The sequence below is a fragment of the Salvelinus namaycush genome, chromosome 19, assembly GCF_016432855.1.
Source record: "Salvelinus namaycush isolate Seneca chromosome 19, SaNama_1.0, whole genome shotgun sequence".
Lineage (NCBI taxonomy): Eukaryota > Metazoa > Chordata > Actinopteri > Salmoniformes > Salmonidae > Salvelinus > Salvelinus namaycush.
Genome location: NC_052325.1, coordinates 5,327,576 through 5,353,842, shown reverse-complemented (window position 1 = coordinate 5,353,842; position 26,267 = coordinate 5,327,576). Strand labels below are relative to the sequence as shown.

Below are 26,267 nucleotides of genomic sequence, written 5' to 3'. Positions count from 1 at the left end.
GGAGTTAGAGGTCAAGGCTTAGAGCATTAACCCAGTCTCCTTCGCTCCTGAGAATGTCTCCACCACAGACACTCTCACTAAGTGTCTACCATTCGCTTGCTCTCTCTCTCTCACACACTCACTCTTTCTCTCTACACTCAGACACACAGTACCTCCAGCCATGAGAGCAATGAACCATTAAAGCGTCAACAGCGTTCAGCTCAACACTCCTATGTGGTCCAGTTTCACACAACACGCTCCAGCTCAGCCTACACTAACTGAGTAAACAGTTAGCACTAGAAAACACATAAATATGTCCAACAACACCAGGACAGGACAAGGTTTCTCCACTCTAGTCTCTCTAACTCTGCAGTAATGTTAGTTTGATGTGTAAGAGATGACATCTTCAAGTTCTAATGTCACATACATAAGTAGAGTGAAATGCCTTTCTTGCAAGCTCTAACCCCAACAATGCAGTAATCAATGACAATGTAATACTAAAAATAACAAGGTAGGACAAAAACACACAAGAAATAAAAAATAAGAAGAACATGATCTGGTAAGTAAGCATACCATATTATACAGGGTCAGTTCCAGTACCATATTTTTTATTTATTTATGTATTTATTTTACCTTTATTTAACCAGGTAGGCCAGTTGAGAACAAGTTCTCATTTACAACTGCGACCTGGCCAAGATAAAGCAAAGCAGTGTGACAAAAACAACAACACAGAGTTACACATGGGATAAATAAAAGGACAGTCAATAACGCAATAGAAAAATCTATGTACAGTGTGTGCAAATGTAGTAAGATTAGGGATTTAAGGCAATAAATAAGCCATAGTGGCAAAATAATTACAATTTAGCATTAACACTGGAGTAATAGATGTGCAGATGATGATGTGCAAGTAGAAATACTGGGGTGAAAAAGAGCAAAAAAAGAACAATATGGGGATGAGATAGTTTTGTGGGCTATTTACAGATGGGCTGTGTACAGGTGCAGTGATCGGTAAGCTGCTCTGACAGCTGATGCTTATAGTTAGTGAGGGAGATATAGGTCCCCAGCTTCAGTGACATTTGCAATTCGTTCCAGTCATTGGCAGCAGAGAACTGGAAGGAAAGGCGGCCAAAGGAGGTGTTGGCTTTGGGGATGACCAGTGAAATATACCTGCTAGAGCGCGTGCTACGGGTGGGGGTTGCTATCGTGACCAGTGAGCTGAGATAAGGCAGGGCTTTACCTAGCAAAGACTTATAGATGACCTGGAGCCAGTGGGTATGGCGACGGATATGTAGTGATGGCCAGCCAACAAGAGCATACAGGTCAGTGGTGGGTAGTATATATGGGGCTTTGGTGACAAAACGGATGGCACTGTGATAGACTACATCCAAGTGTTGGAGGCTAATTTGTAAATGACATCGCCGAAGTCAAGGATTGGTAGGATAGTCAGTTTTACGAGGGTATGTTTGGCAGCATGAGTGAAGGAGGCTTTGTTGTGAAATAGGTTGAAGAGCATGCATTTAGTTTTACTAGCATTTAAGAGCAGTTGGAGGCCACGGAAGGAGTGTTGTATGGCATTGAAGCTCATTTGGAGGATTGTTTACACAGTGTCCGAAGAAGGACCAGATGTATACAAAATGGTGTCGTCTGTGTAGAGGTGGATCAGAGAATCACCAGCAGCAAGAGCAACATCATTGATATATGCAGAGAAAATAGTCTGCCCGAGAATTGAACCTTGTGGCACCCCCATAGAGACTGCCAGAGGTCCAGACAACAGGCCCTCTGATTTGACACACTGAACTCTATCTGAGAAGTAGTTGGTAAACCAGGCGAAGCAATCATTTGAGAAACCAAGGCTGTCGATAAGAATGCGGTGATTGACAGAGTCAAAAGCCTTGGCCAGGTCGATGAAGACGGCTGCACAGTAATGTCTCTTATCAATGGCGGTTATAATATCGTTGTGATGTCTCTCTGGAAGGAGATCCTTGCCCTGAGCTTGTCTACTTTATTGTCCAGAGACTGAACATTAGCAAGCAATATAAGCGGAAGCGGTGGATGGTGTACTAGAAGTCCAGTCTGAAAACCTCTTCTCCGTTCGGCAGCGTCTTAGAGCAGCCTCTGGGATAAGTTCAATTGCCCTGGGGGGTATGAACAAAGGATCCAATTCGGGAAAGTCATATTCCTGGTCGTAATGCTGGTGAGTTACCGCTGCTCTGATATCCAAAAGTTATTTCCGGCTGAATGTAATGACACAAAAAACTTTCTGGGCTAATAATGTAAGAAATAACACACAAAAAAATTAAATACTGCAAAGTTTCTTAGGGGCTAGAAGCAGAGCTGACATGTCTAGTGATCTGGCCTACCACCGTGGTGTCGTCAGCAAACTTGATAATGGTGTTGGAGTCATGTGTGGCCACACAGTAATGGGTGAACAGGGAGTACAGAAGGGGTCTAAGCTTACACGCATGTGGGGCCCCTGTGTTAAGGGTCAGCGTGCCAGAGGTGATGTTGCCTACCCTCACCACCTGGGGTCGGCCCATCAGGAAGTCCAGGATCCAGTTGCAGAGTGAGGTGTTCAGACACAGAGTCCTAAGCTTGGTGATGAGCTTGAAGAGGACAATGGTGTTGAATGCTATGCTGTAGTCAACGAACAGCATTCTCACATAGGTATTTCTCTTATCTGGGTGGGTCAGGGTAGTGTGGAGAGCAATTGAGACTGCATCGTCTATGGATCTGATGGGGCGGTATGCAAATTGGAGTGGGTCTAGGGTGGCTGGGATGGTGGAGTTAATGTGCGCCATAACCAGCCTCTCAAAGCACTTTGTGATTACAGAAGTGAGTGCTACAGGGGGTTAATCATTGTGGTATGAAACCTTAGAGTTCTTAGGAACAGGAATGATTGTGGTCATCTTAAAACATGTGGGGATTACAGACTGGGATAAGGAGGGGTTGAAAATGACTCTGAATATGCCTGCCAGCTGTACTGTGCATGCCCTGGAATACCGGCGGGCCCGCAGCCTTGAGGGTGTGGACCGCATTAAAGACCCTTCTCACGAACCCTCACTGTGGGTACAACGTCGCTGATGCATTTTCTAATGAAGCCAGTGACTGAGGTGGTTAGCTCATCAATGTTATCGGCGGAGTCTCGAAACATATTCCAATCAGTGTTAGCAAAGCAGTCATGTAGCCAGTGTTGTGTTCCAGACCATTAAAAGCGAGACCGATTCTAGACCAAGACGGGAGGGGGGGGGGGGGGGGGGGGGGGCAAAACCGAGTCAAGACCAAGGCCAGAAAAATGCGAGTCAAATTCAAGACCATGATTGTAATTTTGGTAGAACAACATATGGTTTCTTTTGACATTGAGAATAGTGGGCCAAGGAGGGCCAAGGATTTATAAAATAAGGATTATAATAATAATGATAATTATAATGTTATTTTCAGTGATCTTCTAATTTAATCTAGCTTTTGTTGTGGGCTAGTTTGCAGTGGCTGCATCAGGTGTTATCAAAGAGGATGTTGTTGCTAATTTGTTAGCGTCTCCCTTTACAAGAATAACTTTCAATAAGAAGTTACATTTTAAATGATCATCATCTGGTGAGTGGAACTGTGTTTTTTATTGCAGCGCGCTTGCTGTTGTTAGCCATCTCTTTGAAAATAACTGGTGTGTGAAACATTGCTGCATTTAAAATGGAACTGAAAGCATTTTAGCAACATTAAATCTTATTCAAATCTGTTCATATACACCCCCAGGAAGAATATGACACTTTTTAAAACATTTCCTGACAAGCGACCACTTAGATTTGGTCATTTTCACGTTTTCATAAATTCATAGAATAATTGGGAATTATGTATATTAAGGCATTTGTGAAAATTCTATAGTAATATAGAGTGGAGAAAGCGGCCGTGCGTTTGGAAAATTAATAGACACTGCTGTAAATAAAACAGAATAAAAACAGCTGTCTTGTCCTGGACTAGAGTCTACACAGACCGGTGAGCTATAGCCAATCAGAGCTGCAGTAAGCCTTTATACAAACAAGCCGTTTGCCACACGGGCCTGCCTTCATTCACTTTGAACTGGACTGTGTGTTTACAGGCAGTAGGGCCTGCCATCATTCACTTTGAACTGGACTGTGTGTTTCCAGGCAGTAGGCCCTGCCATCATTTACTTTGAACTGGACTGTGTGTTTACAGGCAGTAGGCCCTGCCATCATTCACTTTGAACTGGACTGTGTGTTTCCAGGCAGTAGGCCCTGCCATCATTCACTTTGAACTGGACTGTGTGTTTCCAGGCAGTAGGCCCTGCCATCATTCACTTTGAACTGGACTGTGTGTTTCCAGGCAGTAGGCCCTGCCATCATTCACTTTGAACTGGACTGTGTGTTTCCAGGCAGTAGGCCCTGCCATCATTCACTTTGAACTGGACTGTGTGTTTCCAGGCAGTAGGCCCTGCCATCATTCACTTTGAACTGGACTGTGTGTTTCCAGGCAGTAGGCCCTGCCATCATTCACTTTGAACTGGACTGTGTGTTTCCAGGCAGTAGGCCCTGCCATCATTCACTTTGAACTGGACTGTGTGTTTACAGGAAGTTGCAACAGCGCAACTTTAGATCATTACAACGCATTCGCCAAAAGCCACAAAATACACCTGAATTAATTTCTACAAATACTATATGTAAACACCACGGTAGTCCTCTTACATTTGGGAACTTTATAGTCCTATTAATCAAACGACCATGAAAAGGTAGGCTGTCTCTCCCTCAGTTATGCACATCAACAACAAAATCAACAACTAATGCTAGCCAGCGCAAGATGAGCTCAAATATAACAAAGGAATATTAGATAAACCCTGTCAAACTTTTTCTTCTAGTTGGCCATCAAAACGATGGGGAATTGTCCTTCTGCAGCTTGCCTGCCAATGCATGCTTGTCCCAACCAAGCACCCAAGCTAACTGGCTAAAGTTGGCTAGCTTGCTAGCTAGCTACTTCCAGACATAAGTGAGAGAACACCTCACTCTGACCATTTTACTCATCGTAGCAGTGCTGGTTAGGCTGTTTACATGTTATCTAGAGCGTTCTTGACTAACTATTACTTTTTGTGCCTAAGTTTACTGACATTGGTTATATTCAGTGGGTATTGCGTGTTTGTAAATTCATCAGTTGTTCTGTGTTCTGGCACACTCAGATGAGAGTGCTCTGAAATCGGAGTAGATAGCCAGAGTGAATTTGCGAACGCAAGAGATAGGCTAACTGGATAACAGTCGTTCAAGTTCTTGCTATCTAACCTAATGACACCTGCATCTCTAGCTGTGTATAGCAACCGAAAAAAGATGAGGGGAAAAAGTCAGTCACTCACCCACTCCTCCAATGGCATGACATCCTCCTAGCAGGTAGCTAACATTACACACTGTGGTTTTAGCTTGCTACAGTACATGAATAGATATGCTATCCTAGTAGCCACGCTATGACTGACTTGTGATCATTTGATTTGTTTTATCTGACCTTTATTTTAACTAGGCAAGTCAGCTAAGAACAAATTCTTATTTACAATGACGGCCTACACCTGCCAAACCCGGACAACGCTGGGCCAATGGTGCACCGCCCTATGGGACTCCCAATCACGGCCGGTTGTGATACAGCCTGGATTCAAACCAGGGTGTCTGTAGTGACGCCTCTAGCACTGAGATGCAGTGCTTTAGACCGCTGCGCCACTCGGGAGCCCATGCTAGTTTGATTGTATTGACATTCCCAGCCTTAGTAACGTTTGTCAGTTTTTTCCAGAATATTGAGTCATTGAAAACTGAAACAGTGCATCCCGAATGGAGGCCGTAAACAATGTACCAGGCCAGCTGTGATTTACAACCTGATATCAATATTTGTTGTACTACCAAGAAATGTATTGGTGAATTATATGAATCATACATTGAACTGCATCTATCTATTCTGCCAACAATGTCTTAGTGTACATCATGGAACGTTGAGTCAAATATAACCTATTTTTAAAACCTCTTATCAAGTTAGTTTGCAGCCTAAACTGTGCTAAATGTGAAATGGTTTTTGCAATGGGAAGTAATAGTTGTACATTTCGATTAGGAAATGCTTAAAACTTCTTATGGCTGCAATCCCGGTAACAGGATCGATATGACAACAGCCAGTGAAAGTGCAGGGCGCCAAATTAAAAAAACAGAAATCTCATAATTAAAATTCCTCAGACATACATGTGTCTTATACTATTTTAAAGGTAATCTTGTTGTTAATCCCACCAAAGTGTCCGATTTCAAATATGCTTTTCAGCGAAAGCACTACAAACGATTATGTTAGGTCACACCAAACCACAATAAGCACAGCCATTTTACCAGCGAAAGATAGCAGTCACAAAAAGCAGAAATATAGCTAAAATTAATCACTAACCTTTGATGATCTTCATCAGATGACACTCATGGGACTTCATGTTACACAATACATGCATGTTTTGTTTGATAAAGTTAATATTTATAACAAAAAATCGGAGTTTACATTGGCGCGTTACATTCACTAGTTCCAAAAACATCCATTGATAGTGCATAGCCACATCGTTTCAACAGAAATACTCATCATAAATGTAGATGATAATACAAGTTATACACATGGAATTATAGATATACCTCTCCTTAATGCAACCGCTGTGTCAGATTTCAAAAAAACTTTACGGAAAAAGCAAACCATGCAATAATCTGAGACGGAGCTCAGAACAATAGCCAAATTAGCCGCCATGTTGGAGTCAACAGAAACCAGAAATGCCATGATACATATTCCCTTACCTTTGATGATCTTCATCACAATGCACTCCCAGGAATCCCAGGTCCACAATAAATGCTTGATTTGTTCGATAATGTCCGTTATTTATGTCCAATTAGCTACTTTGGTTAGCGCGTTTGGTAAACAATTCCAAAGTCACAAAGCGCATTCACTAAAACGTGACGAAATGTCCAAAAGTTCCGTAACAGTCAGTAGAAACATGTCAAACGATGTATTGAATCAATCTTTAGAATGTTGTTAACATACATCTTGAATAACGTTCCAACCGGAGAATTACATTGACTTCAGTTGAGCGATGGAACGGAGCTGCCTCTCACGTGAACGCGCGTGGTCAAAGCGTGGTCACCTCATGGCAGTGGTTACTCATTCCTGTCTCCTTCGGCCCCCCTTCACTGTAGAGTCATCAGACAAAGTTCTATTGACTGTTGACATCTAGTGGAAGCCGTAGGAAGTGAAAACTCATCCATATCTCGCTGTAATTTCAATGGGAGCTTGGTTGAAACTTGACCAGCCTCAGAAAAAATCCAAACAGGAAGTGGAACTTCTCAGGTTTTTGCCTGCCATATGAGTTCTGTTATACTCACAGACATAATTCAAACAGTTTTAGAAACTTCAGAGTGTTTTCTATCCAATACTAATAATAATACGCATATATTAGCAACTCTGACTGAGGAGCTGGCCGTTTACTCTGGGCACCTCTGTGCACCTTTCATCCAAGCTACTCAATACTGCCCCTGCAGCCATAAGAAGTTAATGGTTGTTTTTGTATTCTTAGGATTGGGACCTACTGGCTTATTATGTCCGAGTTTATGGACTGCTTATATTTTAACATCATGCTGTGTGTGAAGTGGGCATCCTCAGATTTTGGCCTGTTTTTTGAATGAGTTTTCCTATAAATTTTCAGATTTTCACTCTCAAAATCAGACTTTTGTTTTATAGAAAATAGTTACACATTTGATGGTCTAAGTCCACAACAATGCTTAAACCACATCAATCTGATTGGGTGGGCCTGTCAGTGCCTGGCTCCTCAGTGGGTTGGCCTCTGTCAACCCAGGCCCATCCATGTCTACACCCTGATGCAAGCGGTGCATGATGACAATTGCGCATCACAAATAGCCTACTAACCAACACTTCAGACTGAACTTTTTCAAAACCCGGTTTGCATACCCATTGTTGCCTTAGTTAGCATTTACTGATAGATCTCATAAGTTTAAACATCTTTCCTACCCTACCGACTACCGATGACATTCTTCTGTGAACTGCTCCATGCCAAAACCAGTTGAGAGCTGCATACTCTTGCTGCCTGCAGATGATATTCCGCTGAAACAAGGCTATGTGTGCGGTGTGCATGTGAATATATTTCACGTGCTTTGTGATTGTGTAGGCTACTTTGTGCATGATTTCTCTATACAATTGATAAGTCATATACCTCCACTACACTACTTTGATACACATCAATAGAGATTAAGAAGTGAGTATAAGCAATGCCCGCTGAAACAAAAGTGGGTATAAGGCTTATACCTGCGTATACCCTCTACTCCACCACTGGCCCTTTGTGTTTTACAAAAAGTGTACTCTCATACATGAGTGCGCTGGTATTACAGTTGCTGTCCTTTCAGAATCACCAACCAGCAAGAAATTATGAGTCTTCACTGTCCGAGACCGAATCAAGACCGAGTATAAATGTATCGACACAAGACCCGAGACACTCAATATGTAGATACTACAACACTGCCTGCAGCATAACGTCTGATTCTGGTGACTATTTCTCAGCGGAGTGAATCGCATGTACTTCCTGTTTCAGCTTCAGATTTGCCGAATGGCGGAGGGTTTGCTTGTATGTTTGCTTGTGGGTAGAATAGCAGTGGTCTAGGACTTTAATGCCCCTGGTGGCGTTGGAGACGTGCTGATGGAAGTTGGGCATCACGTGCCTTAGTGACACCGAATTAAAATCTCCGGCAACCAGAAAGGCAGCCTCTGGGTGTAGGTTTTCCTGCTTGTTTATAGCTTTGTATAGTTTGTTAAGCGCTAGCTTGTTATTTTTATTGTCCTGTGGTGGAATGTATACAGCAGTCACAATAACAGCTGAAAACTCCCTCAGAAGGTAGAAGGGTCGGCATTTGACCATCAGGTATTCCAAGACTGGTGAACAGTGTGTCGAAACCTCCACCGCGCTGGAATTAGCAAACCAGTTGTAGTTGATGAAGAGGCAAACCCCTCGCCCCCTGATTTCCCTGACTCCACTATCCTGTCCGCCCGGTGAATGGAGAATCCATTGAGTTGGAGGGTATCGTGTCCGAGAGCCATGTTTCTGAAAAGCAAAGAATATTGCAGTTCCGAGAGTCCCGTTGGTAGAAAATCCACAATCGGAGGTAATCGGTTTTATTATCAAGTGACTGTACATTAGCCAGTTGAATGGTGGGAAGAGGTGGCCGGTTTTCCCTTCACCTTAATCTCACCAGGATCCCCCCTCTCTTGCCTCTGTAACGCCGGTGTTTCCTCTTGGGTAGCCCAAAAATTGTGTTGGAATTACAGAGAGAGCCCAGCGCAGATTAGTCTAAGCAGATCATGGAATTGGGGTAAGTAACTGCCATTCTGATGTTCTAGAGTTCTTATCGGTTGTAAGAAATAATAGAGGATACGTTTCGTGAAAATGTCATGACCGCCACAGCCCTAGACATACCTGAGATCCGTGGCAATTACCTCAGGCTCAACCCATATCAGAGACAAAAGTCTGAATTTAGGACCCAGACCCACTCGGGTCCCAGGTCGGTTCTCAGAATTTTGTGTCTGTTGGACATGTGAAAACCTCTATTAGGGACTACACATAGTGATAGGTAGCAGTTTAGTTGAATAGAGGTATCTGATAGGCTGTTACTGTACCTGGACATGCTTCGTGATTTGGTAAGTGCTTTGCTGATGACCAGGGAGGGGGCAGACTGTCGTCGATGGGCCGGGGTCTTCATCTTCTATGGAGAGAAAAAAGGGAGGGAGAGAATAATGGGTGAACTGGTCATTATTTATATAGTCTAATGTTATTTACTGTAGTAAAATTTGCAGCATCTACATCCTGAGTCATATACCACATCTCAAATGGTATTAAGGAAGGGAGGAGAAAAAAGAAAGAAAGAAAGAAAGAAAGAATGAAAGACAGAAAGAAAAAGAAAGAAAAAAAGAGAGCGAGAAAGAGAAATAGAAAAAAAGAACAAACAGAGAGAGAGAGAGAGAGAGAAGTATGTAGTGTTTGGTTTGTCATCTCTCTGTACTGTCAATGTTTCTAAATAAATCATAATCTCTCTCAATGTCAGGAATTTAGTAGGCCACCACAGGAATTAAATTGAAACTTTTTTTTACATTTACATTTCCCAAAAAACGTGAATTGTAAAACTGTCTCCGCCAGTGTCTTGGGTAACATGCATACATTAATTCAACAGACAAATGTCTGTGAGAAAAGTCACAGACAAAAATCAAATAAGGTTGGCTTAACAACCTCTTTTCAACTTGCCCTTTAAGTCAGCAAGTTCCTACCTGTTATCCCCTTTGATTTCTCACCACATCATTTAATATGGCAAATCTAATGACTATGGGAAAAGGTTTCACTCTCAAAATAGCTTGGTCAGGCTGGTGGCCTTGTTACAAAATTACATACATTTTTCATGATGTTACATGATGAACTGCAACCAGTGGTGTAAAGTACTTAAGTAAAAATACTTTAAAATACTACTTATGTAGTTTTTTGGGGTATCTGTACTTTACTATTTATATTTTTGACAACTTTTACTTCACTACATTCCTAAAGAAAAGAATATACTTTTTACTCCATACATTTTCCCTGACACTCAAAAGTACTAGTTACATTTTGAATGCTTAGCAGGACAGGTCCAATTCATACATATCAAGAGAACAGCCCTGGCAGCTCTACTGCCTCTGATCTGACGGACTCACTAAACACAAATGCTTTGTTTGTAAATGATGTCTGAGTGTTGGAGTATGCCCCTGGCTATTTGTAAAAAATAATAATAATAATAATAAAATTAAAAAATGGTGCCATCTGGGTTGCTTAATATAAGGAATTTGAAATTATTTTCTTGATACTTAAGTATATTTTAGAAATGACATTGACTTTTGATACTTAAGTATATTTAAAACCAAATACTTTTAGACTTTTACTCAAGTAGTATTTTACTGGATGACTTTCACTTTTACTTGAGTCATTTTCCATTAAGGTATCTTTACTTTTACTCAAGTATGACAACTGGGTACTTTTCCCACCACTGACTACAACTAAAGGGTTAGTTTTAGAAGTCTTAGAAGATGCCATTGAAGTGCAGTAGCCAAATTCAATGAATTGATATTCAATTCACCTATCACCAGTCCTGCAGAATAAGATTTGACTGATTCGTATGGAGATATATTTCCATCAAAATGTTTAATATACACTGAGTAGACAAAACATTAAGAACACCTACTCTTTCCATGACATAGACTGACCAGGTGAAAGCTATGATCCCTTATTGATGTCACTTACTAAATCTACTTCAAGTCAGTGTAGATGAATGGGAAGAGACAGGTTAAAGAAGGATTTTTAAGCCTTCAGACAATTGAAACATGGATTGTGTACCGTATATACACCATTCAGATGGTGAATGGGCAAGACAAAAGATTTAGGTGCCTTTGAGCGGGATATGGCAGTAGGTGCCAGGCGCACCGGTTTGTGTCAAGAACTGCAATGCTGCTGGGTTTTTCACACTCAACAGTTTCCCATGTGTATCAAGAATGGTCCACCACCCAAAGGACATCCAGCCAACTTGACACAGCTGTGGGAAGCGTTGGAGTCAACATGGGCCAGCATCCACGTGGAATGCGTTCAGTAGCCTGTAGAGTCCATGCCCTGACAAATTGAGGCTGTTCTGAGGGAGACAGGGGTGCAGCTCAATATTAGAAAGGTGTTCCTAATGTTTGGTATACTCACTGTATGTGAGTAGTGAGACACAGACACAATATGTGTTATGAACAGAATGCAACCTTTAAAGCTGCAATCTGTAACTTTTTGGGTGACGTGACCAAATGATCATAGAAATGTGTGTTATAGATCTGTAATTCTCATTGAAAGCAAGTCTAAGAATGAGAACTTGTTGAGAACTTGTTCTCAACTAGCCTACCTGGTTAAATAAAGATGAAATAAAATGCATTTAAAAAAAATAAGAAGCACTAGATCTGGTCTATTTCCACTATTTCTAGACTTCCCGTTCTTAAGTTTAGTTTTTGCGTCTTTTACACTGAACAAAAATATAAACGCACCATGCAAAAATGTAAAATATTTTACTGAGTTACAGTTCATATAAACGAAATCAGTCAATTTAAATAAATTCATTAGGCCCTAATCTACGGATTTCACATGACTGGGAATACAGATATGCATCTGTTGGTCACAGATACCTTTAAAACAGAATATATATATATATTATGGATGTGGGTCAGAAAACCAGTCAGTATCTGGTGTGACCTCCAAATTAGCTTGTGCAGCATGACACATCTCCTTCGCATAGAGTTGATCCGGCTGTTAATTGTGGCCTGTAGAAGGTTGTCCCACTCCTCTTCAGTGGCTGTGTGAAGTTGCTGGATTTTAGCAGGAACTGGAATAGGCTGTCGTACACGTCGATCCACAGCTTTCCAAACATGCTCAATCGGTGACACGTCTGGTGGGTATGCAGGCCATGGAAGAACTGGAACATTTTAAGCTTCTAGAAATTATGTACAGATCCTTGCGACATGGGGCTGTGCATTATCATGCTGAAACATGAGGTGATGGTATCGGATGAATGGCACAACAATGGGCCTCAGGATCTCGTCACGGTATCTCTGTGCATTCTAATTGCCATAGATAAAATGCAATTGTTATCCTTAGCTTATGCCTGCCTATACCATAACCCCACCGCCACCATGGGGCACTCTGTTAACGCTGACTTTAGCAAACAACTTGCCAACACGACGCCATACACGCTGTCTGCCATCTGCCCGGTACAGTTGAAACCGAGATTCATCTGTGAAGAGCACACTTCTCCAGTGTGCCAGTGGCCATCGAAGGTGAGCATTTGCCTACTAAACTGCAGTCAAGGAAAGACTCTGTTGAGGATGACGAGCACACAGATGAGCTTCCCTGAGACGGTTTCTGACAGTTTGTGCAGAAATTCTTTGATTGTGCAAACCCACAGTTTCATCAGCTGTCCGGATGGCTGGTCTCAGACGATTCCGCAGGTGAAGAAGCCGGATGTGGAGGTCCTGGGCTGAAGTGGTTACACGTGGCCTGCGGTTGGGATGCCAGTTCTGCCAAATTCTCTAAAACAACGTTGGAGGAGGCTTGTGGTAGAAAAATTAACATTCAATCCTCTGGCAACAGCTCTGGTGGACATTTCTGCAGCCAGCATGCCAATTACACGCTCCCTCAAAACTTTAGACATCTGTGGTATTGTGTTGTGTGACAAAACTGCACATTTTAGTGGCCTTTTATTGTCCCCAGCACAAGGTGCACCTGTGTAATGATCATGCTGTTTAATCAGCTTCTTGATATGCCACACCTGTCAGGTGGATGGATTATCTTGGCAAAGGAGAAATGCTTACTAACAGGGATGTAAACAAATTTGAGAACATTTGCGAGAAATAAGTTTTTTGTGTGTATGAAACATTTGGGGATATTATATTTTAGTACTTATGGTTTTGTACACTGGCTTCAAACAGCTGAAAATACTATGTTTATGGTTATAGAAAATATATTGCACAGCAGTTTAGATGGTACAATGATCTTCACACTATACTTGCTTGTTTTGTCACATCAACTGAAATTAGGAATTTTTAGCAACCAGGAAAAGGTGGAGCGATTTCTGCATAGTGGATCTTTAAATAAAAATCACAGGCTGTAAATATGCCAATACAGTTTCACAAACGTACAGTGGGGCAAAAACGTATTTAGTCAGCCACCAATTGTGCAAGTTCTCCCACTTAAAAAGATGAGAGGCCTGTAATTTTCATCATAGGTACACTTCAACTATGACAGACAAAATTATTTTAAAAAATCCAGAAAATCACATTGTAGGATTTTTAATGAATTTATTTGCAAATTATGGTGGAAAATAAGTATTTGGTCAATAACAAAAGTTTATCTCAATACGTTGTTATGTACCCTTTGTTGGCAATGACAGAGGTCAAACGTGTTATGTAAGTCTTCACAAGGTTTTCACACACTGTTGCTGGTATTTTGGCCCATTCCTCCATGCAGATCTCCTCTAGAGCAGTGATGTTTTGGGGCTGTTACTGGGCAACATGGACTTTCAACTCCCTCCAAAGATTTTCTATGGGGTTGAGATCTGGAGACTGGCTAGGCCACTCCAGGACCTTGAAATGCTTCTTACGAAGCCACTCCTTCGTTGCCCGGGCGGTGTGTTTGGGATCATTGTCATGCTGAAATACCCAGCCACGTTTCATCTTCAATTCCCTTGCTGATGGAAGGAGGTTTTCACTCAAAATCTCACGATACATGGCCCCATTCATTCTTTCCTTTACACGGATCAGTCGTCCTGGTCCCTTTGCAGAAAAACAGCCCCAAAGCATGATGTTTCCACCCCCATGCTTCACAGTAGGTATGGTGTTCTTTGGATGCAACTCAGCATTCTTTGTCCTCCAAACACAACGAGTTGAGTTTTTACCAAAAAGTTATATTTTGGTTTCATCTGACCATATGACATTCTCCCAATCTTCTTCTGGATCATCCAAATGCTCTCTAGCAAACTTCAGACGGGCCTGGACATGTACTGGCTTAAGCAGGGGGACACGTCTGGCACTGCAGGATTTGAGTCCCTGGCGGCGTAGTGTGTTACTGATGGTAGGCTTTGTTACTTTGGTCCCAGCTCTCTGCAGGTCATTCACTAGGTCCCCCCGTGTGGTTCTGGGATTTTTGCTCACCGTTCTTGTGATCATTTTGACCCCACGGGGTGAGATCTTGCGTGGAGCCCCAGATCGAGGGAGATTATCAGTGGTCTTGTGTCTTCCATTTCCTAATAATTGCTCCCACAGTTGATTTCTTCAAACCAAGCTGCTTACCTATTGCAGATTCAGTCTTCCCAGTCTGGTGCAGGTCTACAATTTTGTTTCTGGTGTCCTTTGACAGCTCTTTGGTCTTGGCCATAGTGGAGTTTGGAGTGTGACTGTTTGAGGTTGTGGACAGGTGTCTTTTATACTGATAACAAGTTCAAACAGGTTGTCACGTTCCTGACCTGTTTTCTGTTAATTTTGTATGTGTTTAGTTGGTCAGGGCGTGAGTTGGGGTGGGCATTCTATGTTTTGTGTTTCTATGTTTAGGTTAGTGGTAGGCTGTTCACACTGTTTGTTTGTGGGTGATTGTCTTCTGTGTCTGTGTATGTTGCACCACACGGGACTGTTTCGGTTTGTTCGATCGTTTGTTTGTAGTCTGTTCCTGTTCGTGAGTTCTTCGTGTATTTATGTAAGTTCCATGTTCAGGTCTGTCTACGTCGTTTTGTTATTTTGTAGTTTGTTGAAGTGTTTTCGGTTTTCGTCTTTACTTTAATAAACTTCGTTATGTCAAATCATCACGCTGTGCTTTGGTCCAATCCCTACTCCTCCTCTTCTTCCGAAGAGGAGGAGGACAGCCGTTACAGAATCACCCACCAACCATGGATCAAGCAGCGGGTGAACGGGAACCAGCAACAGCGGCCAAAAAAACAGGACTCGTGGACTTGGGAGGAAATATTGAACGGAGAAGGACCCTGGGCTAAGGTGGGGGAGAATCGCCGCTCTCGGGAAACGATGGAGTCAGCGAAAGCCCAGGATCGGTGGTATGAGGAGGCAGCAAGGAGACGTGGCTGGAGAACCGAAAGTAAACCCCAAAAATTTCTTGGGGGGGGGCTAGAAGGGAGAGTGGCAAAGTCAGGTAGGAGACCTGCGCCCACTCCCTGTACTTACCGTGGAGAGCGAGAGTACGGGCAGACACCGTGTTACGCAGTAGAGCGCATGGTGTCTCCTGTACGTGTGCACAGCCCGGTGCGGTACATACCAGCTCCTCGTATCGGCCGGGCCAGATTGAGCATTGAGCCAAGTGCCATGAAGCCGGCTCTACACATCTGGCCACCAGTGCGTCTCCTCGGGCCGGCTTACATGGCACCAGCCTTACGCATGGTGTCCCCGGTTCGCCTACATAGCCCGGTGCGGGTTATTCCACCTCCCCGCACTGGTCGGGCGACGGGGAGCATACAACCAGGTAAGGTTGGGCAGGCTCAGTGCTCAAGGGAGCCAGTACGCCTGCACGGTCCGGTATTTCCGGCGCCACCTTCCCGCTCCAGCCCAGTACCACCTGTGCCTACACCACGCACCAGGTTTCCAGTGCGTCTCCAGAGCCCTGTTCCTCCTCCACGCACTCTCCCTGTGGTGCGTGTCTCCAGCCCAGTACCACCAGTGCCTACACCACGTACCAAGCCTCCTGTGTGTCTCCAGAGCCCTGTACGCACTGTCCCTTCTCCCCGTACTCGCCCTGATGTGCGTGCCCTCAGCCCGGTACCACCAGTGCCGGTACCACGCACCAGGCCTATAGTACGCCTTGAGAGTCCAGTGTGCCCTGTTGTTGTTCCCCGCACTAGCCTGAAGGTGCGTGTCCTTAGCCCGGTACCTCCAGTTCCGGCACCACGCACCAGGCCTACAGTGCGTCTCAGCCGGCCAGAGTCTGCCGTCTGCCCAGCGGTGCCTGAACTGCCCGTCTGCCCAGCGGCGCCTGAACTGCCCGTCTGCCCAACGGCGCCTGAACTGCCCGTCTGCCCAACGCCGTCTGAACTGTCCGTCTGCCAAGCGCCGCATGAACTGCCCGTCTGTATTGAGCCTTCAAAGCCGCCCGTCTGCCATGAGCCTGCAAAGCCGCCCGTCTGCCATGAGCCTACAGAGCCGTCCGCCAGACAGGAGCCGCTAGAGCCTTCCGCCAGACAGGAGCCGCTAGAGCCTTCCGCCAGACAGGAGCAGCCAAAGCCTTCCGCCAGACAGGATCAGCCAGAGCCTTCCGCCAGACAGGATCAGCCAGAGCCTTCCGCCAGACAGGATCAGCCAGAGCCTTCCGTCAGACAGGATCAGCCAGAGCCTTCCGCCAGACATGACCAGCCAGAGCCGTCAGCGAGCCATGACCAGCCAGAGCCGTCAGCGAGCCATGACCAGCCAGAGCCGTCAGCGAGCCATGACCAGCCAGAGCCGTCAGCGAGCCATGACCAGCCAGAGCCGTCAGCGAGCCATGACCAGCCAGAGCCGTCATCCAGCCATGACCAGCCAGAGCCGTCATCCAGCCATGACCAGCCAGAGCCGTTATCCAGCCAGGATCCGCCAGAGCCAGCCAGCCAGGATCCGCCAGAGCCAGCCAGCCAGGATCCGCCAGAGCCAGCCAGCCAGGATCCGCCAGAGCCAGCCAGCCAGGATCCGCCATCCAATCCGGTGTTGCCCCTCATTCCGGTGTTGCCCCTCATTCCGGTATTGCCCCTTAGTCCGGTGCTGCCCCTTAATCCGGTGGGTTTAATTTGGAGGGTGGTCATTGGGAGGAGGCTACAAAAGCGGGGTTTGACTATGGTGGGATGGGGACCACGCCCAGAGCCTGAGCCGCCACCGTGGACAGATGCCCACCCAGACCCTCCCCTAGACTTTTGGTGGTGCGTCCGGAGTTCGCACCTTGAGGGGGGGGGGGGGTTCTGTCACGTTCCTGACCTGTTTTCTGTTAATTTTGTATGTGTTTAGTTGGTCAGGGCGTGAGTTGGGGTGGGCATTCTATGTTTTGTGTTTCTATGTTTAGGTTAGTGGTAATTAGCCTTATATGGTTCTCAATCAGGGACAGGTGTTTGACGTTTCCTCTGATTGAGAACCATATAAAGGTAGGCTGTTCACACTGTTTGTTTGTGGGTGATTGTCTTCTGTGTCTGTGTATGTTGCACCACACGGGACTGTTTCGGTTTGTTCGATCGTTTGTTTGTAGTCTGTTCCTGTTCGTGAGTTCTTCGTGTATTTATGTAAGTTCCATGTTCAGGTCTGTCTACGTCGTTTTGTTATTTTGTAGTTTGTTGAAGTGTTTTCGGTTTTCGTCTTTACTTTAATAAACTTCGTTATGTCAAATCATCACGCTGCGCTTTGGTCCAATCCCTACTCCTCCTCTTCTTCCGAAGAGAGGAGAAGAGAGGAGGACAGCCGTTACACAGGTGCCATTAATACAGGTAACGAGTGGAGGACAGAGGAGCCTCTTAAAGAATAAGTTACAGGTCTGTGAGAGCCAGAAATCTTGCTTGTTTGTAGGTGACCAAATACTTATTTTCCACCATAATTTGCAAATAAATTCATTAAAAATCCTACAATGTGATTTTCTGGATTTTTTTCTCTCATTTCGTCTGTCATAGTTGAAGTGTACCTATGATGAAAATTACAGGCCTCTCTCATCTTTTTAAGTGGGAGAACTTGCACAATTGGTGGCTGACTAAATACTTTTTTGCCATTATCAAAAACAAATGATGATTAGCAAATAAATATGCAAGACAAAATGTTTCCTGATTAACACAGCACATTTTACAAACATATGTATTGCTTTGCAAACAGTGGTCAAATACGTTTTGGTAATTGTAACAACATTTGTGACTCCATGGATTACATGTGACAGGCATTTTACATATTTGTGACTTGTATGACATTTGTGAGTTGCTGCAACGTGTGCGCTGGGAGTTGAGAAGCAAGTTCAGGGAGTGCATAATTTAATAAACAAATGAACAAAACAAGAAACACGAACAACACACAGACAGGAAACTGAAACAGAAACAATGGGACCTGGAGAAGGAACCAAAGGGAATGACATATATAGGGCAGGGAAACAAGGAGGTGATGGAGTCCAGGTGAGTCTGATGACGGGCAGGTGCGCGTAATGATGGTGACAGGTGTGCGCCATAATGAGCAGCCTGATGACCTAGAGGCCGGAGAGGGAGCACACGTGACAGTACCCCCTCCCCGATGCGCGGATCTAGCTGCCGGACGAAGACCAAAAAGACGATCCCGGGGATCAGGAGCGGACCGGTCACCCCTGCTGATGCGCGGGAACCTGTCGCCGGTTGGGACGCAGGAACCTGACGATCCGGTGGAAGCAGGGGACCCTGGCGATCCGGCGAAGGCATGAAAGCCCAACGAGCCGGTGGAAGCAGGGGAGCCTGGCGATCCGGCGAAGGCATGAAAGCCCGACGAGCCAGCTGAGGCAGGGGAGCCTGGCCATCCGGCTGAGACGTGAGATGCTGACCATCCGGCTGAGGTGTGAGAGCCTGGCCATCCGGGCTGAGGCGTGAGAGCCTGACCATCCGGCTGAGGCGTGAGAGCCTGACCATCCGGCTGAGGCGTGAGAGCCTGACCATCCGGCTGAGGCGTGAGAGCCTGACCATCCGGCTGAGGCGTGAAAGCCTGTAGCGGCTTCCGAACCCGACGTCATTCCACCTGACACAAAAAAAACACTCCCTGATGCTTCCCTTAGGTGACGCGTTATTCTGTAATGATGTGCGCTGAGAGTCAGGAAGCAAGTTCAGGGAGTGAGTGTTTCAATAAATAAACACAACTAAATACAAACCAATCAACACAAACAACACACAGACATGAAACAGAAACAATAACGCCTGGGGAAGGAACCAAAGGGAGTGACATATATAGGGAAGGTAATCAGAGAGGTGATGGAGTCTGAAGACGTGCAGGTGTGCGTAACGATGGTGACAGGTGTGCGCCATACCGAGCAGCCTGGTGACCTAGAAGCCGGAGAGGGAGTGCACATGACAGTTGCTACATATTTGTGAGTTGCATTTTATGGATCAGTTTGTGCATAATTAATATACGGCATCCAGATTAGGACATCCTCAGTTCTCATAAAAATAAGATAAAAATGAATATATCACAATTACTTTTAGAAATACATCTGTTTGGTATCCTAGCTTCCTTTCCTATCTTAATTTCGTACTTAACTAGTTTCCTTTCAGTGATCCCATCCCATCCCTTCCTTTCCTCCCCTCCTTTGCTTTCCTTGCTCTCTATCCTCCTTACCGAACTCCCTTTCCTTTCCTCATTTCATATCTTCCATTCCTACTTTCCTAGCTTCAGTTCCGTGATTCCTTTCCTATCCACCCCTCCTTTGCTTTCCTAGCGCTCTTTCCTCCTTTTCTTGCTCCCTTTTCTTCCCTCTCCTCCTTTCCTATATCCATTTCCTCCTTTCCTAGATTCCTTTGCTTCCTTTCCTTCTTTTCCTCCCCTGCTTTGCTTTCCCCATCTTCCTTTCCTCCTTTCCTAGCTTTATTTCCTCCGTTCCTTGCTCCCTTTACTTCCTAGTTTATTTTCTTCTACTTTCCTAGCTTCCTTTCCTCCTATCCTATGCTTCCCTTCCTTCCTTTCTTCTCCTCCTTTCTAGATAACGTTCTTACTTTCCTAGCTCCCTTTCCTGCTTTCATTGCTTCCATTCTTCCCTAGCCTCCATTCAGCTCCTTTCCTAGATCCCTTTCCTCTTTTCCTAAATACCTTTCCTTGGAAAGGAGGAAAGGGAACTAGGAAAGGAAAGTTGGAAAGGAAGCTATGAGTGGCGGAAAGGAAAATGAGCTAGAAGACGATTAGGAAGCTAGAAAAGGAATGTGGGAAGGGGATCTAGGAAAGGAGGAAAGGAAAGGGTGCTAGAAAAGGAAAGGAAGAAAGGGGGCTAGGAAATGAAGCTCAGAAAGGATAAGAGGATAGGAGCTAGGAAAGGAAAAGAGGAAAGGGTCCTGGGAAAGGAAAGGCGGAAAGGGAACTAGGAAATTATTAAATAAAGCTAGGAAAGGAAGAAAGTAAAGGAAATTAGGGAAGGACCAACAAAAAGAAGAAAGGAAGCTAGGTAAGAGGAAAGGAAAGAGAGTTGGTTAAGTATAGGAGGAAAGAGAGCGAGAAAAGCAAAGGACGGGAGGAAAGGAAGGGATCAAGGAAAGGCAGCTAGGAAAGGAAGATAGGAAAGACCAAGGAAAGAAGGAAAGGGAGCTAGAAATAGATAGGAGGAAAGGGAGCTAGGAAAGCAGAGGAGTGGAGGAAAGGAAGGGATCAAGCAAAATAAGCTATAAAAGGAGGAAATTAAGTTAGAAATGCATCGGTTTTGTATCCTTAAAGTAATTATTTGATATATTCATGTTTACCTTATTTTTATGAGAATTTAGGATGTCCTATTCTGGATGCCGTATTTTAAATCTGCACAACTGGCAAATATGTGAGGCCACTCACAATATGTGGAGCAACTCACAAATGTAATGCAAGTCACATATTTTACCACTGTTGTGTTTTCAAAGGAAGAAAAATTTTCTAAAATGTGCTGTGTTACAAAAAGACTTGTCTTGCATTTATTTGCTCATCGTCATTTGCTTTTGTTAATTATGACTTATTTGCTTTTGGACCATGACATATGTTTGTTAAACTCAATTGGCATATTTACAGACTATGATTTTTATTTAAAGGTTGCATTCTGTATTTTCAAAACACATATTTTGTTAGTGACTCACTACTCATACAGTATATTAAACATTTTGATAGAAATATATCTCCATAGATTTACCCAGTGAACTCAATCATGAGGACAACCTGTATGGACCTTTCCAAAGGATCCTTTTTTCATTGGTTGCACGCATTTAGAGGTAAACCAATGAAAAGAGAACTTCTCTCATAACCATATCTGAGAACTTCTCTCATAAACATAACTGTTATGAGAGAACAGTTTAGAATAATAGAATTGTTAGAATGGAAATTTGTCTTCTGCCTTTCCCAACACCCCCAGATACACACACACACACACACACACACACACACACACACACACACACACACACACACACACACACACACACACACACACACACACACACACACACACACACACACACACACACACACACACACACACACGTGAAGCAGCACAAGGTCAGCCGCAGTGGAGCGCCACTCCCCAGGGCCGTAACCAGGGTCTGCGTTTTAGTGAGGTCCGAAAGTTAAAGCTCATTTACTGCATTTCTATACAATTTAAGTACTGCTGTATCTTCATTCACCTTTCTTGATCCAGTATTTCCCAAACTCAGTCCTGGGGACCTCAAGGGGTGCATTTTTTGGTTTTTGCCCTAGGACTATACAGCTGATTTAAATCATCAAAGCTTGGTGAAGAGTTCATTATTTGAATCAACTGTGTAGTGCTCGGGCAAACAACTAAATATGCAATGCTTGGGGTCCCCAGGACCAAGTTTGGGAAACGCTGACATAGCCTATTAGCTATAAAATTAGCTGCTACATATTAACTCATATTAACTCAGCAGGAAAAGTATTTTATTAACAAAAAGTAAACAAATGAGTTTTCTTTACAGATTTTGGTTGTTGTTGCAGTTTTAAAGCTAATTTCTGGCAATTCTACAAATGTTGCCATAACTTATGTCATGTTAATATATCCGAGTGAGATTGACTAACACAATCAAATGGGGGGCCACATGGAGTTTAGGGCCTCTGGGCACATGTAATTCAGACATAATTACTACAAGTTTGGAAAGCTGGCCAGACTAACTAGACTAATTTACCAATCTAAAAAACATTAACTTACATGGGCTAATTGAGTGCCTGTCAGTGATTGACATATAACAAGAGGAAAACTGCTGATGCACAACTAAGTTTCAAAATTGCACCTTGTGAATCCTACTATTCTAACTCAACAGGAAGTTTAGACTCTGACTGAGTTCCCCCCCAAAATAAAACACACACACATATACACACACCTACTCATTACGTTGTCTTTATTTGTACTCTTCTCTACATTGTAGGATAATAGTGAAGACATAAAAACTATTAAATAACACACATAGAATCATGTAGAAACCAAAAAAGTGTTAAATCAAAATATATTTTATATTTGAGATTCTTCAAAGTAGCCACCTGTAAGAACCAACGCTGGAGATGAGAAGCAGACACGAAGTGTTGAACATTTCATTTAGCACAGACATGGAACAGCGTCAGAACCAGGTAATACACAGACAAACCATACATATTCATTGATGAATTATTGTTGGCTCAGAATTTATTATTATACGTGATCTTCCTGTCTGGGTTGGCGCCCCCCCTTGGGTTGTGCCGTGGCGGAGATCTTTGTGGGCTATACTCGGCCTTGTCTCAGGATGGTAAGTTGGTGGTTGAAGATATCCCTCTAGTGGTGTGGGGGCTGTGCTTTGGCAAAGTGGGTGGGGTTATATCCTTCCTGTTTGGCTCTGTCCGGGGGTATCATCGGATGGGGCCACAGTGTCTCCTGACCCCTCCTGTCTCAGCCTCCAGTATTTATGCTGCAGTAGTTTATGTGTCGGGGGGCTAGGGTCAGTCTGTTATATCTGGAGTACTTCTCCTGTCTTATCCAGTGTCCTGTGTGAATTTAAGTATGCTCTCTCTAATTCTCTCTTTCTCTCTTTCTTTCTCTCTCTCGGAGGACCTGAGCCCTAGGACCATGCCTCAGGACTACCTGGCATGATGACTCCTTGCTGTCCCCAGTCCACCTGGCCGTGCTGCTGCTCCAGTTTCAACTGTTCTGCCTGCGGCTATGGAACCCTGACCTGTTCACCGGGCGTGCTACCTGTCCCAGACCTGCTGTTTTCAACTCTCTAGAGACCGCAGGAGCGGTAGAGATACTCTTAATGATCGGCTATGAAAAGCCAACTGACATTTACTCCTGAGGTGCTGACTTGCTGCACCCTTGACAACTACTGTGATTATTATTATTTGACCATGCTGGTCATTTATGAACATTTGAACATCTTGGCCATGTTCTGTTATAATCTCCACCCGGCACAGCCAGAAGAGGACTGGCCACCCCTCATAGCCTGGTTCCTCTCTAGGTTTCTTCCTAGGTTTTGGCCTTTCTAGGGAGTTTTTCCTAGCCACCATGCTTCTACACCTGCATTGCTTGCTGTTTGGGGTTTTAGGCTGGGTTTCTGTACAGCACTTTGAGATATCAGCTGATGTAAGAAGGGCTATATAAATACATTTTGATTTGATTATTATCAGTAGTAATCACCAACACATTAATTGCATACTACAGTGCCTTCAGAAAGTATTCACACACCTTTACTTTTTCCACATTTTGATGTTACAGCTTGAATTTAAAATTGATTAAATGTAGATTTTTTCTGTCACTGGCCTACACACAATAGCCCATAATGTCAAAATTGAATGATGTTTTTAACATTTTTACAAATTCATTAAAATGACAAGCTGAAATGTCTTGAGTGAATAAGTATTCAACCCCTTTTTTATGGCAAGCCTAAATAAGTTAAGGAGTAAAAATGTGAATGACTACCTCATCTCTGTACCCCACACATACAATTATCTGTAAGGTCCTTCAGTCAAGCAGTGAATTTCAAACACAGAGTCAACCACAACGACCAGAGAGGTTTTCAGTGCATCGCAAAGAAGGGCACCTATTGTTAGATGGGTAAAAAAACTGAAAAAAATACACTGAATATCCCTTTGAGCATGGTGAAGTTATTCATTACATTTTGGATGGTGTATCAATACATCGAGTCACTACAAAGATACAGGCAACCATAACTCAGTTGCCAGAGAGGAAGGAAACCACTCAGTGATTTCACCATGAGGCCAATGGTGACTTTAAAATGATTACAGAGTTTAGTGGCTGTGATAGGAGACAACTGAGGATGGATCAACAACATTGTAGTTACTCTACAATACTGTACAGAATAAAAAATATTCCAAAACATGAATCCTGTTTGCAACAAGTCATTAAAGTAATACTGCCAAAATATGGTAAAGCAATTAACTTTTAGTCCTGAATACAAAGTTTTATTTTTGTGGCAAATCCAATACAACACATTACTGAGTACCACTCTCCATATTTTCAAGTATAGTGGTGGCTGCATCATGTTATGGGTATGCAGATAATCGTTAAGTACTGGGGAGATTTTCAGGATAAAAAACAAACGTAATGGAGCTACAGTAAGCACAGGCAAAATCCTAGAGGAAAACCTGGTTCACTCTGCATTCCATCAGACACTGGGAAATTAATTTACCTTTCAGGAGGACAATAACCTAAAACACAAGGCGGAATCTACTGTACACTGGAATTGCTTACCAAGTAGACAGTGAATGTTCCTGAGTGGCCGAGTTACAGTTTTGATTGAAATCTACCTGAAAACCGATGGCAGGACCTGAAAATGATGGGCAAATTATGCAAAATCCAGGTATGGAAAGCTTTTAGAGATTTACCCAGAAAGACTCACAGCTGTAATCGCTGCCAAAGGTGCTTCTACAAAGTATTGACTCAGGGGTGTAAATATTTATGTAAATGAGATATTTCTGTATTTCATTCTCAATAAATGTACAATCATTTCTAAAAACATGTTTTCACTTTTTCATTATGAGGTAGTGTGTGTAGATGGGTGAGAAAAAAATATTTAATCCATTTTGCATTCAGGCTGTAACACAACAAAATGTGGACTAAATCAAGGGGTATGAATGCTTTCTGAAAGCACTGTATACTACAAATACATATTATGTGTTAGGTTTGTTTATGTGTTAGGTTTGTATAATAAAGATACTTCTAATGGTGAAGAGTAGCTGCGTTGAAGGAAACATCGTGATATTTGCACTGAAACTGAAGCTATTTGCAAGTCTAAAGCAATCATATTTATACCATGAATTCTGTGAATTAACATTAACTCAACTAAAACTAAATGGGATTATGCTGAGCGGGGCGAAAGGCCAGACAGTAGGTCCAACTATTGACTCCCAGTGAGTGCAGAGCCCCTCGAACACAGCGCCACTCTTGTCTATCTGGTGACTATCATTCCCAATTGATTTGTGATCTAGAGCAGATTTTTGACTACAGCCACGCATTGTTCATTTGCTTCCATATTGTAACATTTTTAAGTCGAATAGGTCTACTGTATATGTCTCTAAACTGTAACCAATCTTTAGCTCATCAAACTTTGAGGAGACTGACTCAGAGGAATGTAAATATAGATGAAATGGAATGTTAAACATTTTTCAGAATATGCTCTCTTTATTTTTATCTTGGCCTATTGATTATCTAATTGTTTGCCGAAATTTGCATTGGGTGGCATGCGTAATTTTACGTATGCGTAATTTACACAAATTTAATAACTAATCAATTTCAAATTAGCCTGGATTAGGCTACAAAAATGGGTAATAACGCATTATAAACGATAATATAATTACGGAGCAGTTGTCTGAAATTATGAAATAAACCAAAAATAAACAGTAATAAGTAACCTTGTGAAATACTATTTAAAGTTAAAGCGCAGGAATCCATCCATGAAACCAAGTGACACAAAGAGAAGACCCAGATTGAACCAGATGGAATCATAGATGACAACATACCCTCAAAACATGACCAGTAACTCTCAATAGCATATGTGAATAATGCACACAACCCAGAT

The 26,267-nt window shown here is 43.4% G+C and overlaps 1 protein-coding gene across 1 annotated transcript in view; it reads right to left on the bottom strand.

The window, feature by feature from the left end:
- LOC120064087 (rho GTPase-activating protein 20-like) overlaps positions 1 to 26,267 on the bottom strand; it is a 50,060-nt gene that overhangs the window by 23,229 nt on the left and 564 nt on the right. Inside the window, exon 2 of the mRNA XM_039014433.1 lies at positions 9,655 to 9,740. Within this exon, the coding sequence (XP_038870361.1) occupies positions 9,655 to 9,740 (86 nt within the window). The remainder of the gene's footprint in view (positions 1 to 9,654; positions 9,741 to 26,267) is intronic.